A 22245-nucleotide genomic window follows, 5' to 3' on the forward strand; every position below is an offset into this window, starting at 1 on the left:
TGTTATTGGGACAATACCATGAAAAAGGCAGTAGAAAATTAACAATGTTACAGTGAATTTATAGTTTGGATGTCATCTTAAAGAGATCCTGCTAGACATGGAGATAGAAAAAATTTTGGATACTAACTCATTCACTGAATGCAACACTGGAATGGCAAAACTAATGTCTAGTCACGTAGTGCAGGTGCATTAGAGACAACTGTGTGGGAAAGTAGGTTTGTTTTGTATGATTTTTAGGAGTAGACAATTGTTGGCATTTACATTTGGAATGAAGTCCCCAAATTGTGAAAGGCTACATTATGATAAACATTGGAAAGTATATTGGTTTGAACCAATCAAGTTTTCATTGTTCGTATGCATATATATATATGTTTATGCATATAAGCAATATATATATATATATTTAGTTATATGCTTATATAGTTAGAGAATTTTTAGATTGTTTGAAATATTGAAATGAAATATGTGAATGCCACTTGAACTACACCTTGTCTTTCAGACATATTTTAGTAATTTCTAGCCTAAATTCTGATTCTCTTGAAGTTCTTCAGTGTTGACTGTTGAAACTTCACTTATTAAAAAAAAGTGGCTTCTGTTTTTCTGGTCATATCTATTCATGGTAGTTAAGCATCATAGATGTCTTTCTAAATGTTTAAATCCTTCATTGAAGATTTTTTTCAATATTTTTTATCATGAAATATCAATTAAGTAGTTGACATGCTTCTTTATCCTACAAGGGATTTAGACAAATGAGTAATTTTATAGTGCCACAGTAAAAATATGTTAGAACCTAATTAGATATACAAAATATCAGACACTTTCAACAATGGGAGTGAAGTGATTCTGTTGATCTTGGGACTTTGATGTTGCAGAGTTTTTCTCTTTTGTTATTGATCCTGTCTGTTGCTTCAGTTGCCAGGATCTGAAGCACTCATAGTGCATCTTAAGAAATAAAACGTAACAGTCCTGGTCTTAATACATAGCATTTGTTGGTTTTGCAGAAATAAATATTAGCTACAATGCTTTCCAAATACTCTGTGTTTCTCATCTCCCAGTAATGAGCTGTGTCAGGCTTCTATTTTCAGTTCTTCTTTGATGATAGTGCTTCTTCTGAGGACTGGGACTCAATCTGTCTAGCCGTAGAGCAGTAATTTTTTAAAGTGCTGAGCTCTGGTATGAATAATCTCCCAATGAAGTCAGTGAGAAGAATTTCATTTATTACAGTCCTTCTTTTGAAAATCTAACTTTTAATGTACTTTTTATACTGAGTTGGGGGTTGTTGTTTTGTTGGTTTTTTTGATTTTTTTTGGAGACTTCACAAATTTTTAAAAATAAATATGAAAGGAATGACATGACTGGAGGTAAAGACTGTTGTGAAAATATTTTTACTTAGCATTTTGCTACTATGATTATAATTGCAGGAATGACTTATAGATAATTGCAGGTAGAAGCAAAGGAGTGAGGTGTGTAGTGAAATGTGAGGAAAAGAACATTAATGACTTAGAAATGAATCAAAGTCAGAATTGCACCTCCCTATTTTTGGACATTTTCACTGCTGAAAATAGCTACCAATGCCCCAATTCAACAACCAAAGAATATTTTAGAACATAATTGAAGGAATAGTGAACTACTAAAAGAAAAACACAGTTCAGGGTATAGATCAAACAACATTTGAAACATATTCAGAATATCTTTGCTTTTCTTTTCTAGATGTGTTATGAGGAAGTAGTAAAATAATATAGGGATATTTGGCAGTGCTCTCCTTAAAATCTATGTACTGATACTTATTTTTGAGGATAAAAAACTGTATCTCTTTGCATGAGGTTAAAAAAGGAGGAGCTTGTCCTGCAGTTTATTCATGTCAAAGTTCTCTTGATTTTACTGTGAGTTTCTCTTGTGTTGAAATTCCAGTTAATCTGTCTTGGAAAGCCAGTGCACAGATGCTGGCCCTTTGAGAAGCTGTTATGTTAAAGAAAGAAATGTGAAAAACTGACAAAAAGGGCAGCAGTCCTTTACCATAAGAAACTGACAACTTTTACACACTCATATATTCAAAGCCGTGTTACTGAAGGCTGAGAGTTCGTATTACAGGGAGCTGCTGATCTCCTTCCAAACACAGCTGAAGTATATTAAGAACAGGTCCAACTAGCAAGAGCAGAGGTTTTTTATTATTATTTAATTTTTTTTTATTTTCCAGATTGAAAGAAATGAGTAGGATTTATAATTGCAGTTGGCTGGAAGTGCCATGGGGAGATGGAGATTTAGGTACTGTATAATAATTCATAATTTTTTTTTTAACTTCACCTGTTAATGCAGTGAATCTATTGATTCTTTCTTGATAATGCTTACAAAGCAATGATGCTTTGTAATAGTTTGCCCTTCTGGTAAACTGTACATCAGAGAACTTGGAACTCATGTGGCTTCTATATATAGTTAGAAATACTTTGTATTCAGCATCATTCAGCATCAGTAGGGAATTAATGCATTATCAATTTTGGAATAGACCGTGTTTGCTAATACTGCTGCTACAGACACAATGAGTGAAAAAGTGTCCTTGTTTATATTTTTGTTAATGTCTTCTAAGTGAGAGACATTGTAATTTGTAGATTAGCGGAAGGCAGTAATCTAGGCAAAGAATTTAAGAACATCTTTGATGTGTATTTATGATACATATTTATGTTGAGCATATTCTTGTCCCTGTGGTATTTAACAATGAATTACTATGTATATCAAGAAATCAGTTGGAATGTGAATTTTCTTTTTCCAAACTTGGTCAGCACAAAATAGTTCTGCAACATTTTGCTTTTAGATTTGTCAGTAGTAGAGATGATGCAGGTATTTTGCATTTAATAGATTTACCAGGAACAGCTGGCTGCTGAATGTCTCTGCCTGAAGATAGGGATATAAGGTGCGTCTAGGTGCAAACCAGAGCTTACAACAGGATCTGGCATCATTTGAGTATCAAATGCCACTGGAGTAATTAATAGACATTCTTCTGATCAATCCAAGATGGAAGGAGGTGAAGGAAATAAAGGTGAAAAATTGTTGCTTTCAGATCCTACCTGCATCTTTATTTTGTTTATACATGGCTACAAAAATGTCTGAAGTGTAAGTGTATTTAATGGGCATAAAAGCTTCATAACTCTTACAATTTTATATGTTTTTCCATATTATCAGTTAAGTGTCTTTTTTTTTCTTTACATTGAGTAGGATAAACTGTCAAGAGAGAGATGTTCTCATCTATAGAGACAGGGTGACAAAATACCAAAAGCAACCTCTAAATACAGATTTAAATTTGAGGAATTTTTTGCAGCAGCTAGAAGGAGAACTTAATGGATCTTGTTAATTTGAATTAGAACAACTTGAGTGCTCATTCAGATACTACTGCAGAAGAAGTAAAATAATGATTACACACACCCAAATTACAGTAGAATAAATCTATCTGAGCTTATTGGGATGACAAATACTGATGATTTGTCAAAATTGGGTCACTTGAAGGTTTCTGAGCTCAAGTTGGTTTTTTTAATGTAAAATAACCCTTAAAATCCCAATCCGTTTGTGTGTGGGGTGGTTTTGGTTGTGGGTGTGGGCTTCGTGGGGTTTTTTTGGGTTGGTTTGGTTTTAGGTTTTTTTGTTATTGTTTTTTGGTTTTGTTGTTGTTTTGTTTGGGTTTTTTTGTTGTTTTTGGTTGTTGCTGGTGGTGGTATTGTTTTGGTTTGTTTGGGGTTTTTTTGTTTGGTTTGATTTGGGTTTTCTTTGCTTTTTTTTTTTTTTTATTCTGACTATCAATAAGAATTTCAAAACATTACATTAAATAAACCTGAAGTAAAAAGTACAGGGAATAATGTATGTGTACAGGCACACACAGATGACCAGAGCTTAGTGCAAATAATTCTGACAGAGTATTGGAAGCTGGGTCTTCCCAATAGCACATCTACTGCCACAGATGAAAGAGTACGAGGAGCTCCACACATACAGGATACCCTGACATAATAAAAATCTCACTGCTTTTTTAACATCAGGCTTATAAAGCCTTTCTCTCATATTTTTAAACTTCTGTGATCAGCTTTATGTAGTCTTATGATAATTAAACTAATCATCTCTGCTTTTGTTTTGCCAAGTTTTTGATCTCAGTAATATTCAGTAATGCTGAGTCACAAAGTGCACTGTGTTCTCCAAGATGCAGTCATATGTCTGTGTAAGTGTTAGTCTCGTTCAGTAACACCAGTAGGAAAATGGAGGTTTTATCTACATTTTCCTATTGTGCACTATTTCATATGTTTTTAACTATGCCCTGATTTCTTTTCAGGTTGAGTAGCCTTAATCTTTTCATCATTCTTGATGTGATATGAGGGGGCTGTTTATAGTAAACAAAAGTGTACTTTCTGAAACAGAAAGTTCTGGCCAGAAGGAGTCCAATAGGGAGCAGAAACAGGGTCTATTTCTGGGGTGCAGTTATCTTAGTGCTTAGGCTGATGATTGCCAGTGATTGAGCAACAGCCTTCTCATTTCAGATTCATCGCGTTGTCAGTAAATGCAGTGGCTGGCTCTGTAGGCAGTGCCTGTCCATAACAAAGTCAAACCTGCACTCATGGAAGAGTCATCTGCCAATGTTAGCAACTCATCATTCCAGGCTAATTCTCTCTACGTTTCTTCAGGAATTTGGGCAGCTTGATATAACTCACACAAATGATTGTATTAGTATTTTACAGTTCCAGTGATTTTGTTCTTAGAGGAATAAATACTGATAATTCATAATACATTTTGAAGTTGTTTCTTCCTTGCACAGCCTCTCAAAACTGGATTTTCAAAATTCATCCAATAAATCAATATCAGCTCTGCCTGCAGCCTTGGCTGGCTAGAAGGGACCTGTCAGTGTCCAGTCTTCTAGTGGAAAGGGCAGGTCCTTCAGCAAGAGCTTCAGGATGTCTCTGGAAGCTGGGTTGCAAGTTATGGGGGGGGGGGGGGGAATGTGTGTGAAGGCAGGGTTGTTGTTGGGTTACTACTTTCTTTCACTTTTCTCTTTTGGGGGTGATAAGTAAATGAAAATAAACACCAAACCTTTACAGTAAACATAGCTAATTATTTTTAAGCCTAATAGTTTATGGAATGAAAACTTAAACTTTATATCTTATTTCTACTATAGTAATTTTTTTACTGTGATTCTCACTGTATTTCTCTCCTTGCACTTATGTAGTAGCTTCAAATTAATCTCACCATACATAAAGATTTCCACACTGATTTTCATATACACCAGCTTCTTTGTGACTTCTTCAGTCAGCTTTGCATCTGGTTTAAGTTCAAATAATGCCTATATTCCAACTACGACGTTTAATTACTTGTATTAAAAATAAGCAATGCAAAAATAGAAGTGGAATATGGTAATTAATGAATTTATTAAATCAGATTACTGATATAAATATCTTAGTATTTTGTTCTGTGGAACACATAATCATTTATTAGAGATGTTTACAGTTCATTATAGAGCACTTTTTTATTATTTAGAAACTGATCATTTGAAATACAGTCTCTAAAGAGGAAAAATTAATTTCATAGGACAATTGACTTCATTCTGTGCATCATATTTTCTGCTTTGCTCTGTGCATTCTAAAGGCTTTCTAATTCATATGGTTTATTCAATAACTGTTGTTATTATATAGGTTCTTGGGCAGATCGCTCACCTCTGCATGAGGCGGCCAGTCAAGGACGTCTTCTTTCTCTAAAGACTTTATTGTCACAGGTGAAGGCTCTGTTCTTACAATTGCTTTCATTTTTGTTTAATTTCTCAGCATAGATTATTAACACAGATTTAGTATGCTTTGTTTTGCTTTTTTCACTTGAATTTTTCAGAGCAATACATATTTAGGAATTTTTCATATTATAATATATAAGCTAGTATTTAAAATATTTTCTCTGTATGTTCCTCCCCCCCCAAAAAAAAAAAAAAAAGAAACAACCCAACAATCAAAGTTGTGAAGTTGTGTCTAAATTTATGTCAGTCTTCCGGTCTTGCAAGGTATAGATCAATATAGTTTCACTGCTTTAAGCCTTTGGGTAAATAAAGCTAGTCAGGAAGATACTAGTTAACAGGAAGAATCACTGAAAGATTCTGGGTTCTGCACAGTTGTCATTTAAAAAAAAAAAATTGTTAATAGCAAAGGGAGATACTGTAAATGCTAAATTTCAATATTGCAGTATTGATCCATTAGCTATTTCAATATTGAAAAATTATACTACAGAATACAATTGATGAGAGCCAGTAAATAAAATTGTTCATTCTTAAGAATCAAACTACATCTACTGGAAAAAATTTCAAGGGCTTGGTGATTTTATCAATCCAATAAGTGGTTTCTTTGCTAAAATTCATAGCTTTGGATATTTCAGACCTTAAGTTAGAGGATGATAAAATAACAGGAGAATTTAGACTCAGGTCATCATGGGGTTTTAAACATCACCAAGAGTGGAGATGCACCATCCTCTCCCTCATCTGTTTCAGGGTTTCACTGTCCCCCAGTTAAATTTTTTTCCATATAGCTGCTTGGAATTAGCCATGTTCTGACTTGGGTCTGTTGCCTTTTGCCCTGTCACTGTGCATCGAAAGAGTCTGTTCCCATCTTCTTTATACCCTTTATATTTTATGCCTATTTCTGATTAAAAAAGAAAAAAAAAGAAGAGCTGAGAACTTTTATTCTGTTATGCACTGATTCATGAAAGATTCTTTCTATGCTCACTGAGGATTTACTTATTGCAGGTTGAGTTTTAAGCCTATTTAGAGCACTGTAAAGTATTAATTTGAACAGTAGTGTGAGGAAACGACTTTTAATAGGTTTTCTATGATCTTTAAATGCCATTCACATCTATTCTAGGGGTACAATGTAGACACACTAACAATTGACCAAGTAACTCCACTTCACGAAGCCTGCCTGGGAGATCATGTAGGATGTGCAAGAATCCTCCTTGAAGCAGGAGCAAATGTAAGGCTTTGGTTTTGTTTTCTTTTACATGAAGTCCAATGCTAACCTTGGCTTAACTGAGAAGGATATATTCCTTCATTTTAGTGTAATTGGTCTCTACTTACCCAATTGGCTGCGTTCATCTCATGTAATTACAGCTGCCATCTGAATGCTGGCAAATGAAAGTGATGGGCAGTCACAGAGACAGTAATGAGTCGGGGTGAATCTGTTAGCAGTATTCATTATGATATTTCTCTTCTAAAATATGAAACCCATTCCTCCACTTGACTGGGTTCCTCTGGCTTTGAGTGGCTTTCAGGAGACTGTTCTTTTAATCTTCAAAATGTCTGCTGTCACACTGTACCTGTGTGCTCTTAAAATTCTTTGGTCTAAGTATAAAAAAAGCACTAAAGCACTGTCTCTTTTCTGTACTCCTGACATAGACTGTCTTACCTTTTATCCCAAAACAAAAATGGGACATTATGGATCACTTTCACTGCAATGTCTGTTGACAACAGAATTCAAGTCCATAGCTTCCCAGATCTCTGATCTTTGTAATGGAAATATTTATTGTTCTTAAAATTCAGGTTTGAGAAGCATGTAGAAAATGTCTGTGTTACTACAGAGAAAGAGAGAAGATACATAGATGTTTCCAAAACCAATTTCTCCCTACTTTAGGTAGCACAAGGATTCTAAGGATACAAAACTACAGGAAAAAATTTCATTTTCCCACCTGATTTATTTTTAGTATTTTTAATTGTTTTGGTAGGTTTGGGGGGTGCATGAAAGAAGATAGGCCAGAGTCCTGGAAGGAGCCCTCTCCTCATACCTGTGCTCCTTTCTTTAGTATTATTAACCCTCACAAAGTTGCCTACTTTGTCTCCTTACTCTCTCACACTGGAAATACTCAGTTGAAGAGTGCGGTGATGAGGTTGGTATTAGAACAGTAGGCTTATGCTATTAGCTTTGTCTCCATCCTGTGAAATATCTCTTCAACCTGGAGACTAAAACTATCAAAGAAAATGGCAAATAATGCTCACATTTAATATGGAGTTTGCATTCTTGCCAGAGCTGTGGAGAGAAGATCCCTTTATCCCCTTACTATGTGAAGTGTAGATTTTCTGTATCAGTGAAACAAGCTCAGTGCAATGGCTTTTGAAAATTATTTACTGCCCAGACATCAATATATGCTCTTTAGTATTCCAGGTGTATTTATCCAACATAGTTTAACTAGAAAAACAGTAAACTAATTTCAGCTGAGCAGCATGGTAAGAGGAAGACAGTAGCACAGGGACTGGCCAGTTGTTATTTGACCTAGCACTTTTCTTTTTGTATTTTATGCAATTTCTAACTATTTCCTGTTTAGAAATCTACCTTTCTTTCAATTCTGTTCATAAATAGATTTTATATATCCTAGGTAAATGCTACAACAATTGATGGAGTGACACCTTTATTTAATGCCTGTTCGAGGGGCAGTGCAGCATGTGCTGAGCTCCTGTTACAGTATGGTGCCAAAGCTCAGTGGGAGTCCTGTCTGCCATCACCAACACATGAAGCAGCCAGCAGAGGTAAGAAACTACTTCCTGAATAAACGTGGAGCAGTTGAGCAATGTCTCAGTAACAGGGTTAAGCAATGTGTGTGGTTTTGCCCATGAGACAGCATACTGAAGTCGAGCAAACTGTCATGCTTTGTACTGACAGGTCACAGTGAATGTCTGGAGGTACTGCTATCCTGGGGTATAGATGTTGACCAAGATCTTCCTCATTTAGGAACACCTCTGTATGTAGCTTGTGTTTCACAGCAGATCCATTGTATTCGAAAACTTCTTTATGCAGGTATGTCATGATTTAAATAAATATATGGCTGGTCTGTAAAATAAACATATTGTACTCACCTTTGAAGTCAGCTGTGCTCAGTCAACTGAACTGGAACCCTTGCTTGCAGGGCTCTACTTCAAACTTTATGCTGATTCATGTTTTCTTATAATAACTTAGTATATCTTATTTTTTGGTGCTCTAGTAAGCATATGAGGAAAAAAGGAAGCAAGACTAGTAAGAATGTGTGTTCAAAATTTTCAGCACATACTGCAGCTTTATTGATACTAATTTTCTGTAGGAAAAACAGGGGTAAAAAACTAGTTTTGAGAAATTTTACATAATAATCATTGAGATTTCAATTGAACTATTTTAGCAATGTAGTCCCAATTGCTTTCATTTTTCAGCAAGTTCTGATTGATCTTTTCATGAGACATAGAGGCTGAGTTGCAGAGGGAAGAGGTGAGGTAAAAGGCATCTGATCCTAAATTTCGGATTATTTATTTAATCAATGGGTAAGAGATATTGAAGGCTTGCTCTGTTTCAGCACAAGTCCAGGGACACAACTGGGATAGCTCAAAGACAATTTGCTGTGTTTCAGGCATCTACATACAGGCTTCTGCATCCTGCAGAACAAGGAGTTAAAATCTATATATGAATAATTCAGCCTTGCTATCATTGCACCAGAATAGTTTTTCTACTTGATTGCATGTTATATTTAGAACTTAAACAAGCAGTTAAAGTGTTTCTCATTGAGTCCATCTCCTTGGATGATTAATTATCCTATGTCGTGATTTTTTGTGTTTAAGAACAGCAAAAGTATAATTAGCATATTTTGGGATTCAAATGCTACCATACAGAAAAAACAGTAACAGAAAGGCATACATTGGTTGCTGCCCTGAAGTAGAAATGGCTATGTAAATTGAGAATATAAGTAACTACTTATGTAAATCTAAATTTTTTCATATTTTATCAGTTTGTGAGAATGTATTAGAAGTTGAAAAGCAGATAGACAATGAAATAAGCAAGACAATGGTACTGCAGAAGCATGCTCAAATTGTTAATATTAAGAACAGTGAATTATTCAGATTTCAGATCTAATTTCTAGATTTGTGACATTATTAAATTATTTTACTCAAATGAGCATTTAAAATGCAAAAGGTGTTGATTCAGGGAGTAAAGTTGATACAGAAGGCAACTGTATCACCTGTGTTTTGGTCCCACAAAAGGTCAGTAAGAAGTCTGAAGAAGGCTAGGTTTTAGGTGAACCAACAGCTTGCCTGTAAGGGAAATTCTTCCATACTAGCTAGTTTAGTTTAACTGTCATATGGATTTATTTTTCTTGAATATGAATGAATTGTTACAAATTAATTTAGTCCATTTAAATTTAAAATACGTTAACAATTCCCTATTAATGTAAAAGTGTAACAATTAGAACCCATGGAATGGGAGAATTAATGGTTTGGGGTTTTTGTTTCCTGTTAGCTTTCTTGACTGTGTATCTCACCTTAATTAAAATTAAAATTAATTTATAGGTTAATAAAAAAAGGTTGGATGGGATGGGAGTTTATTTCAAACCCTTTGCTAGTTCTGACATTCGAAAAATTATAAAGCATCCAAGATTTCTTCTTGAGTTGATGTACTCACAAAAATATGTGTACAAAACTTCAGTCTAGTGATTTTTTTTTTTTTAAGACCTAAATAAGGAAAGTATGTTTTTTATGTAGTGAAAATTTTCTTAAATGTGTACAAAAAGTGCTTTTTAATGATTAGGCAACAATGATGCTCATGTTACCTGGTTGGTACCTGATACATTTTTATCTGGTTGTATTTAGGTAAAAAAACCTAGGATTAAAAAAAAAAAAAACAAAAACATACAAAACACTGATGTGATTAACTATAGTTCTATGCAATGAAATTAAGAAAGTGGCTAAATGCACTGTGGCATTCCAGGCCAGTGGTGGTTTTTGTTTGTTTTGTAGCCTCGTCTTTCTTACTCAATGGCAAATTTAATTAATCTCTTCTTACATCTCTTTATGTGCATCTACCCACCAGGTGCCAATGTGCAGAAAGGAAAGCATTTGCAAACTCCACTCCACGCTGCTGCCCAGCATTCTAGTACAGAGATTGTAAACTTACTCCTTGAATTTGGGGCAGACATAAATGCCAAAAATTCAGATTTTGAGAGGCCTGTTGATTTAGCTGCCCCAAGCAGTTTAGTGGAGAGACTACTGCTGTTTCATGAAGGTAAGTTTACACGTTTATATTTGAAACCGCAACTTGTATTATTAAAAAAACCAAACCCACATATTATTAACAGCCCAAACAACCCATGATATAGAAGGTAACACTGTGCTTTATGAAATGAATACATGAGCATTCAGGTAATTTCCTTTCTAACTATAAACATACTCAGCAATGTTTAGCCTCAGGCCAGAGCCCATTGATCAAGCAGCATCAGAATTTGTACAAGCTGAAAAAGTATCGTCATATGTTTATTGGGTGTTTACAGAAGTAGACATTAAAGCTACATTTTTATTGGTTTTTACAGACCTTGTTAAAAAGAAACAGAGTATTTAAGTTTCAGGTTAAAATATATTTCATTTTCGTCAGCTGTCATAATATTTTTAAATATATATTTTATGTGCATATAAAGCAAATTATTTTGATTGTGGGCAAAAAGTGTAAGAAGTTTAATTTTCTAAATTTTCTTTACAAAATTATGAAAACCTGAGAAATAGGAGACTAAAGAGTCTAGAGTCCCTCAAACCTCTTAAAGGTCTATCTTCCTTGGAGAGAGAGAATATTCCAAAGGGAAGTGGATTTGTTCAGACTGACCTATGTATAATGTAAAAATAAGCCACAAGAGAAAGAAACTATTTTAATAACCATGGGTATCTCTTTAGAGGTGAACTGACAAGCAACACTGATGCATGTTTTCCTCCAAAAAACCACTCTGTAGTCTGAGTGCTATTAACAAAACCCCTCTAAAAACTGTATGTTTTCACAAATTTACCAAGACTAGTAATGTTTTTAAAAGTTAGAGCAAAGAAAAAAATTACATGGCATGAACCAGATACAGGTTTATTGTCCAGAGAAAATAGCAATGTTCATTTTGAAGGAGTGGGGGCAGAGTGATGAAGACATTATTATTAACTAGTAAGACCACTAAATATGGTCCAGGATCTCGGGGTATTTTGCCTGCTTATTCTTGTTGCAGTGATGCATTGGTAGTGCAGCTGGTAGTGCTGTAGCAGATACGTAACCTGTACTGTGAATAAAAAAATCCAAAACAACAAGTCTGCAGTTTTTAAAGTTATTGACATCAGATATTTTCTGGGAGCTGTTTTTTCATTTAAAAAAACTGACCTTGTCTTGCTTTCTTTAGTATTTCCCTAACTATTTTTAAGGTTTAAACAGCCCCAGTCTTTATCTTTGAGGGGAGAAAGGCAAGAAGGAAAGGGAATGAAGAAAAAGGCCAAATTTGCAAAATGTGAATTTTTTTTTTGTTTTCTTTAGAAATCCCATTATTGTGCAAGACTGTTGTAAAATAAATTGCTGGCTTTTATAGTTGTACAATTAAACTCCTTTCTTTATTGTTTGCAGCCACACCATCCTCTCTTTGTCAGCTCTGCCGACTATGTATCCGAAATTACATAGGAAGAGCTAGACTGCATCTTGTTCCACAACTCCAGTTGCCAACAATACTTAAGAATTTCTTACAGTACAGATAACATAGTAATTAATCGTTAGAAACTTAAATATAGCGAGTACTTTTTCTTCTCTCTGTTCATTGTACATTTTATCTAAAGAACTGCTGGGCAGAAAAAAAAAAAAGCCTTTTGCGTATTGCTTAAAAAAATTGTATCTTTGACACCTGGTGTTGGTAATGTAATAGTAATTGGGAGCCATTCAGCAACTAGTGCCAAGGTGCTAATCCAGCTGAATTGAATAAGTGTGCTGATACTCTGGGACATGACTGTATAACTTTATCTTAACCTTTAATAGCTTTAGTGCTGTTAACTTTAATTGTGTTTATGTTTTTAAAATCTGTTTGACACACCTGAACCACAAAGAGTTTCTTCATTATTATTATTTAAGTTTTTCCACTTGGAGTCAGTATTTTATGTGTTTTTAAATTTCTGTTGTTCATGTACCTAAAAATACTTAGTGATGGGTGCACTATATACATTGATAAGAATAAAACAATTAGACGTCAATTCTTTTTTTCTTTTATATAGACAACTCATTAATCACAGTGAGAAACTTTCTTTAGTCTTCCTCATTGCCTGTGCTGTGAATTGTAATTAAACTGATATGAATATAACCTCAATTTTTTATAGAAATCTGTTTATTGGTACAATTAGTAACTTATTTCTCAAAAATCTTAATGCAGAGATTCTTTTGATCTCCTCTTGTAAAACAGAATTATATGGGCACTTCCCTTATCTTTTCGTAACAGTTCTGTATCATAAGCGTTTAATGAGCATATTAATTATTTTAATGTATAGTATCTGGGAGGTTTCTGAAGGTATATTGTGGAGATGCGGATACTGAATCTTCAAGCTCAAGTTTAGGAGGTGAATACAAGGTTTTCAAAAAAGTCAGTTTTCTTTATCAGGATGGGTACAGCTCACGAAAGGACATTACTTCTCTTACTACCTGTTTTGTCAACATGTACCCAGCTCCAAAAATCCTATTGAAAAATCTCAGAATACCCTAGCAGGCATTTCTGTGAAAAGGTTGAAATTATGTTGCTCAACTCTAGCCAGAGACAGAATGGTGACAGCCCCAAGAGATAGTAGAAAACCCTAAGGCTTTGCTCATGCCCTTGAATTTTGATGATTGTGATCTGAACAGATGAAAATGCAGTGCTCCTCCTTTCCTTCTTCTCATTCGTCATCTGTTCCTTTGAGAACAGAGTACTTTCTCAGTGACTGATACTCAATTTCTGCAAACCAAAGCATGGGACACCTGAAAACTTGCCATTTGCCCTTGGTGATTCACTCTCTTCCATTCCTTTTCAGTGACTCCTTTCAGTATTTATGTTCCTACTGGAAAGATGCTAAGTGAGGAACTAACTATAGAGGAAGCTTTCACAAAGAGGAATGCTTACTCAGTTGCTAAATTATATGCACCTAATAAAAAATGCAGCTGTCTTGACACCATGTTAAATAACCTTAATTTGTTTCTGTTCCCTGCAAGAACTCTAGTTAGGGGTCTTTTCTGGAGTCCTTGTAAAGGAAATTCAAATGCAAATATGAGGAGAGGCTTAGGAGTCCATCATATCCTGAGTCTGTACTGGAGTGAGTCTGTTGGTTTTGGTTTTCATCCAGAAAGTAGCAATTTGTGTTTTTAGGTACAACACCATTACTGTGTATTACTTTGACAGACAAGCCAACTTTGAACTGCCAAGCCAACCACGGCACTGTTGAACTTCTCCATGTAGAATGAGCTCATTTAGATCCTCACCTTCAGGTGTACACATCGCTTTTCAAGCTTGATTCAGACAAAGTGGCAAAAAGCTCTCACGTTACATACACCTATATCAGATTGAAGCAAAGATTCTGCAAAACACCTGTTCGGAACACAACTAGATAATGTTAAAAGTTTTGCTGAGAGTCACGTCAGAGTCCAACCCATCTCATTGCAAATAGGTGTGTTCATGCTCTTGTGGGATTTGCAATATCTATTTCCACTGTTCCCCCTGATTCCTGCCACCATCCAAAGAGCAAACAAGACCGTCTTTGTGGTTTACAGGTATTTGGTACTATTTTTTCTGTAATTATACAGAATAGGAGACTAGTCAGAAAAAACTGGGTTGTGGTAATACCATTACTTTGATCTCAGGCAAGAGGCACTCTTCAAAATAAACTCCCGTCTTTTCCTAACAGATAATTATGTGAAAATTGAGTTAATTTTGGCAAGCTGAGCCAAGTTGGATGGGGCATTGCTTCTGTTACTATGTAACAGGGACAAACAAAATAGGGAATGGATGTGGCTGGCCTGGCAGGACTACATACTGGAACAGGTCTCTGGCAGGTCAGAGCACGCTACTGCCACATACCAAAACACAGAGCAATGAAATACCTGGTGCTAGTGCTTGGTAAAATCCCTTCCAAAAATGATCCCTTTTTTAGCCAGAAATGAAAGGAAACAGGTTCGTTACTGTTCTCATGTTGTGAGGGCCCTATTCCAATGTGGCTCTGGTGGGTTGAATTCTTAGTATGAAATAAATGTTAAGTAATATATTAAAATATTAGGAACAGGATCTGAAGCAAACATTGACCCAGGTCAGAGCAATTTTAAAGACTGTTACAATAAAGCTCTTATTAAATGAATTTTTATACCTGTTAAAAAGTCTTCTAAGGCATTTTCAGAAAAAAAAAAAAAAAAGTAGTGTAATATGTCAATTCTGGAAAGAAATCCAGCAGTGGAATCCTGTAGGCTTCCTGAAAGTGTTCCAGAGACCCACAGGAGGTACAGGGCTGAGAAAGCACGTGGAATACAAGGTTCTCCTTGTGTTTCTCCTGGGGCTGCGGGGCCACTCGGCTCCGGCCACAGGCAGCACAGCATCACTGGCCCAGCCTGGCGGGAGCTCTGCGCAGGGTGGAACAAACAGGGCATCATTACAGTCCAGCAACATGGATTTAAAGTGCCAGATCTCCTATCTCAGACTGCAGCTGCCAGTGAAGCTGTCTCTGAAGCTTATAAACATATCAATACTGTTGGACAGATTATTTCCACAGAAAAATTGATTTGGTTTCGCAGGGATAAAGTGATGTTAAACTTAACTGAGATTTAATAGTGAAAGCTGGAAAGCTTTTAACTGGATTTAATTTAATAATTTAACTGGAAAGCACTAGCTGTGTAGCTTGATATGTTTCTTCATTCAAATGGAAATAGGACTTTTACAGAGGAGTCAAACAGTCTTTTGAAGACAAAGTATTCTTTAATATTAAGGGAGAGATATCTGTATTTGACTTGCTGTACTAGACAATGAAGCTACATATTAGCAAACAATCTGAAATTATTTTTGAAAATAATTTTTGAACCCGTTGACAGTTGCAACCACAGCTGTAACAGCAGATACAATGACAACCTTTTCTGCATATTCCTCTCACTCACCACTGTACAAAACTTTAAAGAAAATGCAACCTCATGTTATTCACAATGATTTTTATCTGATGGATCCCCAATATAAAAAACACCTTTGACTTTGTTTTTGTATTTTTGTAATGAAAGAATTCTTAAACCTCACTCTATAATTTAAAGAGGGAGTACATTTGCCCAAGATTTCATGTTAAGGCACAATTTATGTGCAACACATTGATGCAGTTATACTACATATTGTAAGATATTTTAACTGTGAAATATTAGTAAAAATCCTTACACTACAACAAAAGATTTTAAATATAGTAGAATGGCAGTTGAGTCAATGCTTTAGATCCCAATCATCAGTCATGGGGCTGCATGTTCAGTTCTTACCTTTGCTCTCCACCTCTGCATCAACAATTTTATATACCAGGTTGTAAGATTTCTGTGCTAAAAGACAGATGGTCTTTCATTTGACAAAAGCAAGATCAGACACTGACTGATCAAAAACTATGAATTTTAACTTCTGAAACTGAATTCTTCTTCTGCAAGCTCCATGGAGTAAACAAAGGAAAAACATTTTCAAAGAATATCTGCAGAAAGTAAAACATTAGGTTCCAGCACCCACGTACGTACAAAAATGGGGGTTTTAGGTTGCAAAACAGCTGAGCATTCCCTCTGCCCAATATATTCTTACACTAGAAACCCTGCAATAATACTCCAGAACGTTGCCAGAATGAAATTTTACCATTTTGAAGAGGGAGGAAAAAAACAACAACCGGGATTTTTAATTTCTAATCTCCATCCCACCTTTCCAGCATGGTGGCATTGTTATTTCTATAGTTAAATAAGGGCATAGCTTACCTCTATATTGAGGACTGTTTGATAAGATCTGCTAAATAGATACCTGATACTAATTCCAGTTTTATAACAGTTGCTATAGAAATAATTCTGCCAATTTTTAATTGCAGCCTCATTTCATGTAACTACCAGGAATTTAAATAAATTTTAAAATTTATTTTAAAGCAGCAGCAAAAAATGTAAGAACAGGTAAAGCAGATTTCTGCTTATGTGCCATCAATTAAGCTAATAAAGAGTACTGTAACCAAGGCATCTTTTCCACAGGTGAGCAATTCTAAGAATTATTAATAAGAATAATAAGTATAATATTTGCCTAATAATTAAATTCTGTACTATACACAGCTTTAAAGTTTAAATATTTTTAGTATTCTATTGCCATAACAATTTTTCCATTTGACCGTAGATTTAGTAAATAAAAATATATATGCACAAGTATTTACTGCTGGTCTGTCATACTATATGCATGTTTATAACTAATACAAAATATAAAAAGAAAACAAGCATTTTAAATGTACATAGCATAGTTAAATAATTTCAATAAATTTTCTATTTGTTCCTTACAAAGCCTTTTAAAAAAAAAAAAAAAAAGTTCATAAAGAGTTTTAGCCTCCAGTGAAAGTATAAGGGGGAATGTTGCCAAAGATGATCCTATTAGAAAATATAATTTTGTAATCTAGATAATTTAAATAAATAGATAATAAATAGATAATCTAAACAAAACATAAGTGAGCTTCTATTTCTACTGCTGTTAAAGCACAATAGCAAGTGGATGAAAAAAACATCTACTCTTTAAATTTTACTTTTGCTGTAGAACCCTGTGTGTAAAATTAGTTCAAATTAAAAAGGGGGACAGTGTGAAACAGCCACAATATTTCAGTCATTCTAAAAACAGGTTATAGTTGCTATCAATAAAGTAATTCTATTATTATATGATATATTTGGAAGTGTGTTTATGGGTTTCACAGTTTGTTATCAATATTTTGGTAATGTGTAGATAGTTGCTTACTTTACAAAGCATCTATTCACACAGAGGTGACAAAAATAATTGTCTGATGACAATATTCTTATTAAAAAAATGACATGGCTATATATGAAATTAGGACTTTTTCTTTGGATTATCAAATAACTTTTTTCTTTGGATTCTCAACAAACATTTGTATAGAAATCCTTTTGTTCTCATTTTACAATTTTCAAAGTTCAAGTAATTGACCTTCAGGAGGAATCAACTACGACCTTTCTGTCCTTTGACAATCAAGGTTAAATCAGCATTAAGCCCCAGAGTGTTATTTTAAGCACGATAAAGTACAGAGGAAACACCTCATCAAAATGGGTTAAGTCGTATTCCTGTTCCTAATGGTGAAAAAGGATTCACTTTGGCCCACATCAAAGCATCATTCAGTGAAATAGCAGATTTTCCATCTTCGAGAAAGAACACAGGACCCTGTAAAGCAAAAATGTTTGGGAAGGGAAAGAAAAAGGAATTACACATGTATTGTATAAAGGCCACCACAACAGAAAGCACATTTCATCTGAGGAGAACATAAAAACCTTGTTCAGACCTGTCATCTAAGTTCATGCAAAAATTTTACCCCCTGACTTAAAACTCTGGTAACAGCTACACATTGAGGGCACTTATGTTCCCAAATCTGTCAACACAGCATTTCAAAATATTTAAATGTTTAGTTTGATGTATTTTATTGTTATTTTATATATGCTTGTCAATTATTCCAGAGTTAAATTTAGCCTGAATTAGAAACTGAGGTAACAAGCATTTTTCTTCTGAATAATGTCCGTATTTCATCATTGTCTCTGCTGATCTATGCTTTTTCCTATCCACAAAAAACCCCCTGATATAATGCCTCCATGAATTGTTTGAAAACAGTCTACAGGGAGTCTACAGAATAATTTGAAATATTCACTATGAAAAGGACAAAATACTCATTCATCTGATAGAAAAAGAGTTATTTGCTAATTTATTAATTTGACAAAATCTGCTCTCAAAGCTGCAGTTCCATTTCAGTGCTTTCTGAAAGAGTTATGCTCTCAAACTTGCTACATAAAACTTGTAAACCCATACAAGTAGGCTGCTCTACTTTAGTATTAATTAATTTTGACTTTTGAGCTGATCTGCATGTTTAAAGCCATGACTCCTAACGTATGCTAATCCAGAAATAAGTATCCTGTAGATGACAAGCTGGTGACACCATATTTGGTATTCTTGTTGAATGGATTATAACAGTGGCAGCTTTACATGGCTGTTAGCAAATGTTGAGAGTACAGCCATAGACAGAGACCACTGATCTAATGTGGAAGTGTTGAGAACAAGTTTTTTTACACTGATGGTGAACAGTTGAGAATTTTGTTTACCTCGAAAATCCCACTAGCATTTTGTAATCTCCAATTTTTGTCACAAAACTATCCATCCCTCTTAGACTCTAAACCACCCTGTTACTCTTTGGGCTGACATCTTACACTGGACAGAGGAAACAGACTTGGCATCACTTAGGAAAGTAAATTCAGGCATTGTCTGGAGTCAGGAGTAGTGTTTTCAGGATCTTTCAATTTTCTCTTTATTAAAATAACAACATATGCTAAAGAGGTATTATAAGGACTAATGCATTTTAATCTTTAAACTCTATGCGAGTGATGAATAAATATATTTGAATATTTAGTCTTCTAATGCTGGATTTAATTAGTCATGAATTCCAAGTTTTGCAGTATGCATTTCCATAGTAATAAAAGCCAAAACCAGAAAAATGTTAGTATGTGGTTGAAGACAAATAATTTCCTAGCTTTTATTCAAGCTGTGGTGAGGGAGTAGCCAATAAGATACATGCACTTTAGACACAACATTTAGCAAAGGAAATCTTTCACATGGAAATTAAAAGGTTTTGGATTTGGGAAATGACAACTACTTGATTGGGCAATTCTTTATATAGCCTTTCTTATATAGAATCTTATAGATGTCACTGCCTGTCACCTTTAACTCTACTCCTGTGATAACAGGGTAAACATTTTTCCAGGCAAATGATGGGAGGGACCTTTGATTTATGGCAACCTCACAAGTAGTCAATGCTATCAGGAAGAAAGAACACTTCAGCTCTCTGAAACCATACCTGGATCTTTAGCCCTGTCAAACAAGAGATATGAACATCTGAATGACTAGGAAGATTTGATCCAGTGACACAGTCTGGCCCAACCATCCCCTTCAGAGGCTCCTCCTGAATTCGCGATACGAGTACTGAGTACAGTGCTCTCTGCGATTCAGACGGTGGGGTGCATGGCAACTCATCCGTAGGCCTAGCAATATAAAAGAAATTTGGTTTTCAATTTTGCTTCTTAATTTGTGTTAGAAAGTAAGACCCTCAAAGCAGTGACCTTCAGACTTTACATAGGGAATAAAGGTACAACTAAACAGTTAAATACTACTGCTCTCACTCATGTTAATTTTATGTTTTTCCACCTACTTGTTTGATTGTGTGCAAGCTCTCCATGCATCTAATTCCTCAGAAAGCTGTTCGATTTTCAAAGGTACAGATACTTCCCGTCTTTTTAAAAGCTGACTGAAAAGGAACGCAAGTAATTAAAGTCCAAATTAATCCCAATAATGACTGTTTTCTTAGAAGCAAAACATGATAGACAGTAGTAAAGTAAAACTATTTCTGATTGGATATGGAATAACTATGGAAATAAATTGATCCTTCACAATATAAACTATATTAAACCTTAGTAATATTCATACTAGATATAAAAGTATAGATTTTGATTTAAATCTTATTTTCATTATCCCTATTTACATCTTATTTAATTTGTTCTATTTTTTTTTAATTTGAGGCAATTCTATATTTTAAGACCGTATGTGTTTTTATTTCTTAATATTGTCAACTTTACTAAAATTAAGGATCCATTTTGCCTATATATACTACATATGGTAAAAATGCAGTTAGAGAAACATGATTCAACACATGCTTTGGGACAGCCTTTTTTCACTTAGAGAAAACAGTTTCAAAGCCCTTGCAGTGGATGCATTTTTTATTTATCAAAATATAATATAAGGGGCAGTTATTACCTGACCTAATTCAGCCATCTTTCATTTGTGTTGGGATACCTTAAAAATGTCCTGCTTAAGCATGTAAGTTGTCCACCTTAAGCAGGTAAGTGTGCAGTTTAAGATGGGCTGGAAACTAAAAAACTGCTTGTTACTAGTCTATTAATATCCATATCAGAATAGCCTTTCTGTAAAAGCTTGTATTTCATCTTGTTATTTCTTTAGGTTCAGAAAAGAAAAAAACCAAACCAACAACAAACAAATGCTCCTTTTCCCAATCCTCTTACCAAGTTTCAGAAATGAGGATAGCTAAGAAGAAAGACATGTTAAGTTGTTGAATTACCCTTGGTAATTCTGATAAAATATCAGCAGGCGTTGGAAAGCTTGCAATTCTAGTAAGGTGTGAAAGGACTGAATGACATAAACATAACATTTATTCTCGATGAAGAGATAAATAAACTGAGATGATAAGCAAAGCTACAGTGGGGGTTAGAGCAGTTAGTGGAGCAGTAACAGTTAGAATAATGCCAGCATAGCTTGCACTATAAAATCAGGGACATACTGGAAATGGCCTTGCTATCCAGCAAGTTAGGGGACAGAAAGAGGAATTGACAGCCCCAAAATGTGAAGAAGTGGAAGTTAGTCAGCTGGATATCATTACCAAACCAGACAGGAAGACTAAACAATTATGGTTATTCTCTAAGGAACACTAAAGTATTCTATGTAAGCCTATTTTATTTACCATATAAAGATTATTGATCTTAATCTTTCTCCTTCCTAGTCCAAGTTGGTTGGTTCAAGTTCAAGTGGGGTCAGATGAAATTGAGTGTACCAAAAGAAATGAAGTGAGTCAGGTTGAGTAGGGCCAAGTGAGTTGGGCCAAGCTTCATTGGGCTGGGTCAAGCCAAGTGGAGAAAGTTGGGTCACGGGAAGTGGTTGAGGTCAGGTTAGGTCAGGTAAATTGGGTCAAGCTGAGCTGATTGAAGTCAGTCAAGTTTAGTCTGGTGGGCCTAGTCAGGTCAAGTCTAGTCAGGTGGCTGGTTGGGGTTGAGCTGGACAAAGCAGGCAGCACCAGGCCAGATCACATCAAGTGGGCTGGGAGTCATTGGTGTCTGGGAATATTAGCTTATTAGTCATTAATGTCTAGAAATATCAGGTCACTGAATAACAGGAGGTCAAAGTGGGTTTCTTGGTGACAATCAAGCTAGTGCCCAGTCATGGGCTCCAAACTCAAAGCTACTCCTTTTCGGTACTGAGGAAGTCTTGGCAAATGTTCTACAGGTAGATACAAATTAAAGTGTTACTGGCAACATATAGTCACACCTGGCAGTGATGCTGAATACTCAGCTACTTCTAAAAATAGTTTTTCTTACAGAACTAAGAGTTTGACTGACACCCTGGTTTCACAACTTGTTGAGTTACCTCAGAAACTCATACATGTATAATGCATAAAGAAAGTAAAGAAGCTTGTAC

At 35.0% G+C, this 22245-nt stretch overlaps 2 protein-coding genes across 10 annotated transcripts in view; one reads left to right on the forward strand and one right to left on the reverse strand.

Annotated features, from left to right (window-relative positions):
• The window catches only part of ASB5 (ankyrin repeat and SOCS box containing 5), a 40608-nt gene extending 27327 nt beyond the window's left edge, over window positions 1–13281 (forward strand). For 3 of the 5 annotated variants that reach the window (XM_017744502.1, XM_017744501.1, XM_017744503.1), the window contains 7 exons: window positions 2198–2265; window positions 5661–5740; window positions 6867–6974; window positions 8371–8521; window positions 8655–8789; window positions 10824–11015; window positions 12375–13281. In XM_017744502.1, the coding sequence (XP_017599991.1) occupies window positions 2208–2265; window positions 5661–5740; window positions 6867–6974; window positions 8371–8521; window positions 8655–8789; window positions 10824–11015; window positions 12375–12502 (852 nt within the window). In that variant the 5' untranslated portion in view covers window positions 2198–2207 and the 3' untranslated portion in view covers window positions 12503–13281. The remainder of the gene's footprint in view (window positions 1–2197; window positions 2266–5660; window positions 5741–6866; window positions 6975–8370; window positions 8522–8654; window positions 8790–10823; window positions 11016–12374) is intronic. The other 2 variants (XM_008641481.2, XM_008641482.2) reach the window with 1 other exon arrangement.
• Window positions 13282–15639: 2358 nt separating this feature from the next.
• The window catches only part of WDR17 (WD repeat domain 17), a 58372-nt gene continuing 51766 nt past the window's right edge, over window positions 15640–22245 (reverse strand). For all 5 annotated transcript variants that reach the window (XM_017744496.1, XM_017744497.1, XM_008641484.2 and 2 more), the window contains 3 exons: window positions 20192–20287; window positions 19841–20024; window positions 15640–18165 (listed from right to left, as the gene is read on the reverse strand). In XM_017744496.1, the coding sequence (XP_017599985.1) occupies window positions 18046–18165; window positions 19841–20024; window positions 20192–20287 (400 nt within the window). In that variant the 3' untranslated portion in view covers window positions 15640–18045. The remainder of the gene's footprint in view (window positions 18166–19840; window positions 20025–20191; window positions 20288–22245) is intronic.

Source organism: Corvus brachyrhynchos, unplaced genomic scaffold (genome assembly GCF_000691975.1).
Source record: "Corvus brachyrhynchos isolate BGI_N302 unplaced genomic scaffold, ASM69197v1 scaffold17, whole genome shotgun sequence".
NCBI classification, from domain to species: domain Eukaryota; kingdom Metazoa; phylum Chordata; class Aves; order Passeriformes; family Corvidae; genus Corvus; species Corvus brachyrhynchos.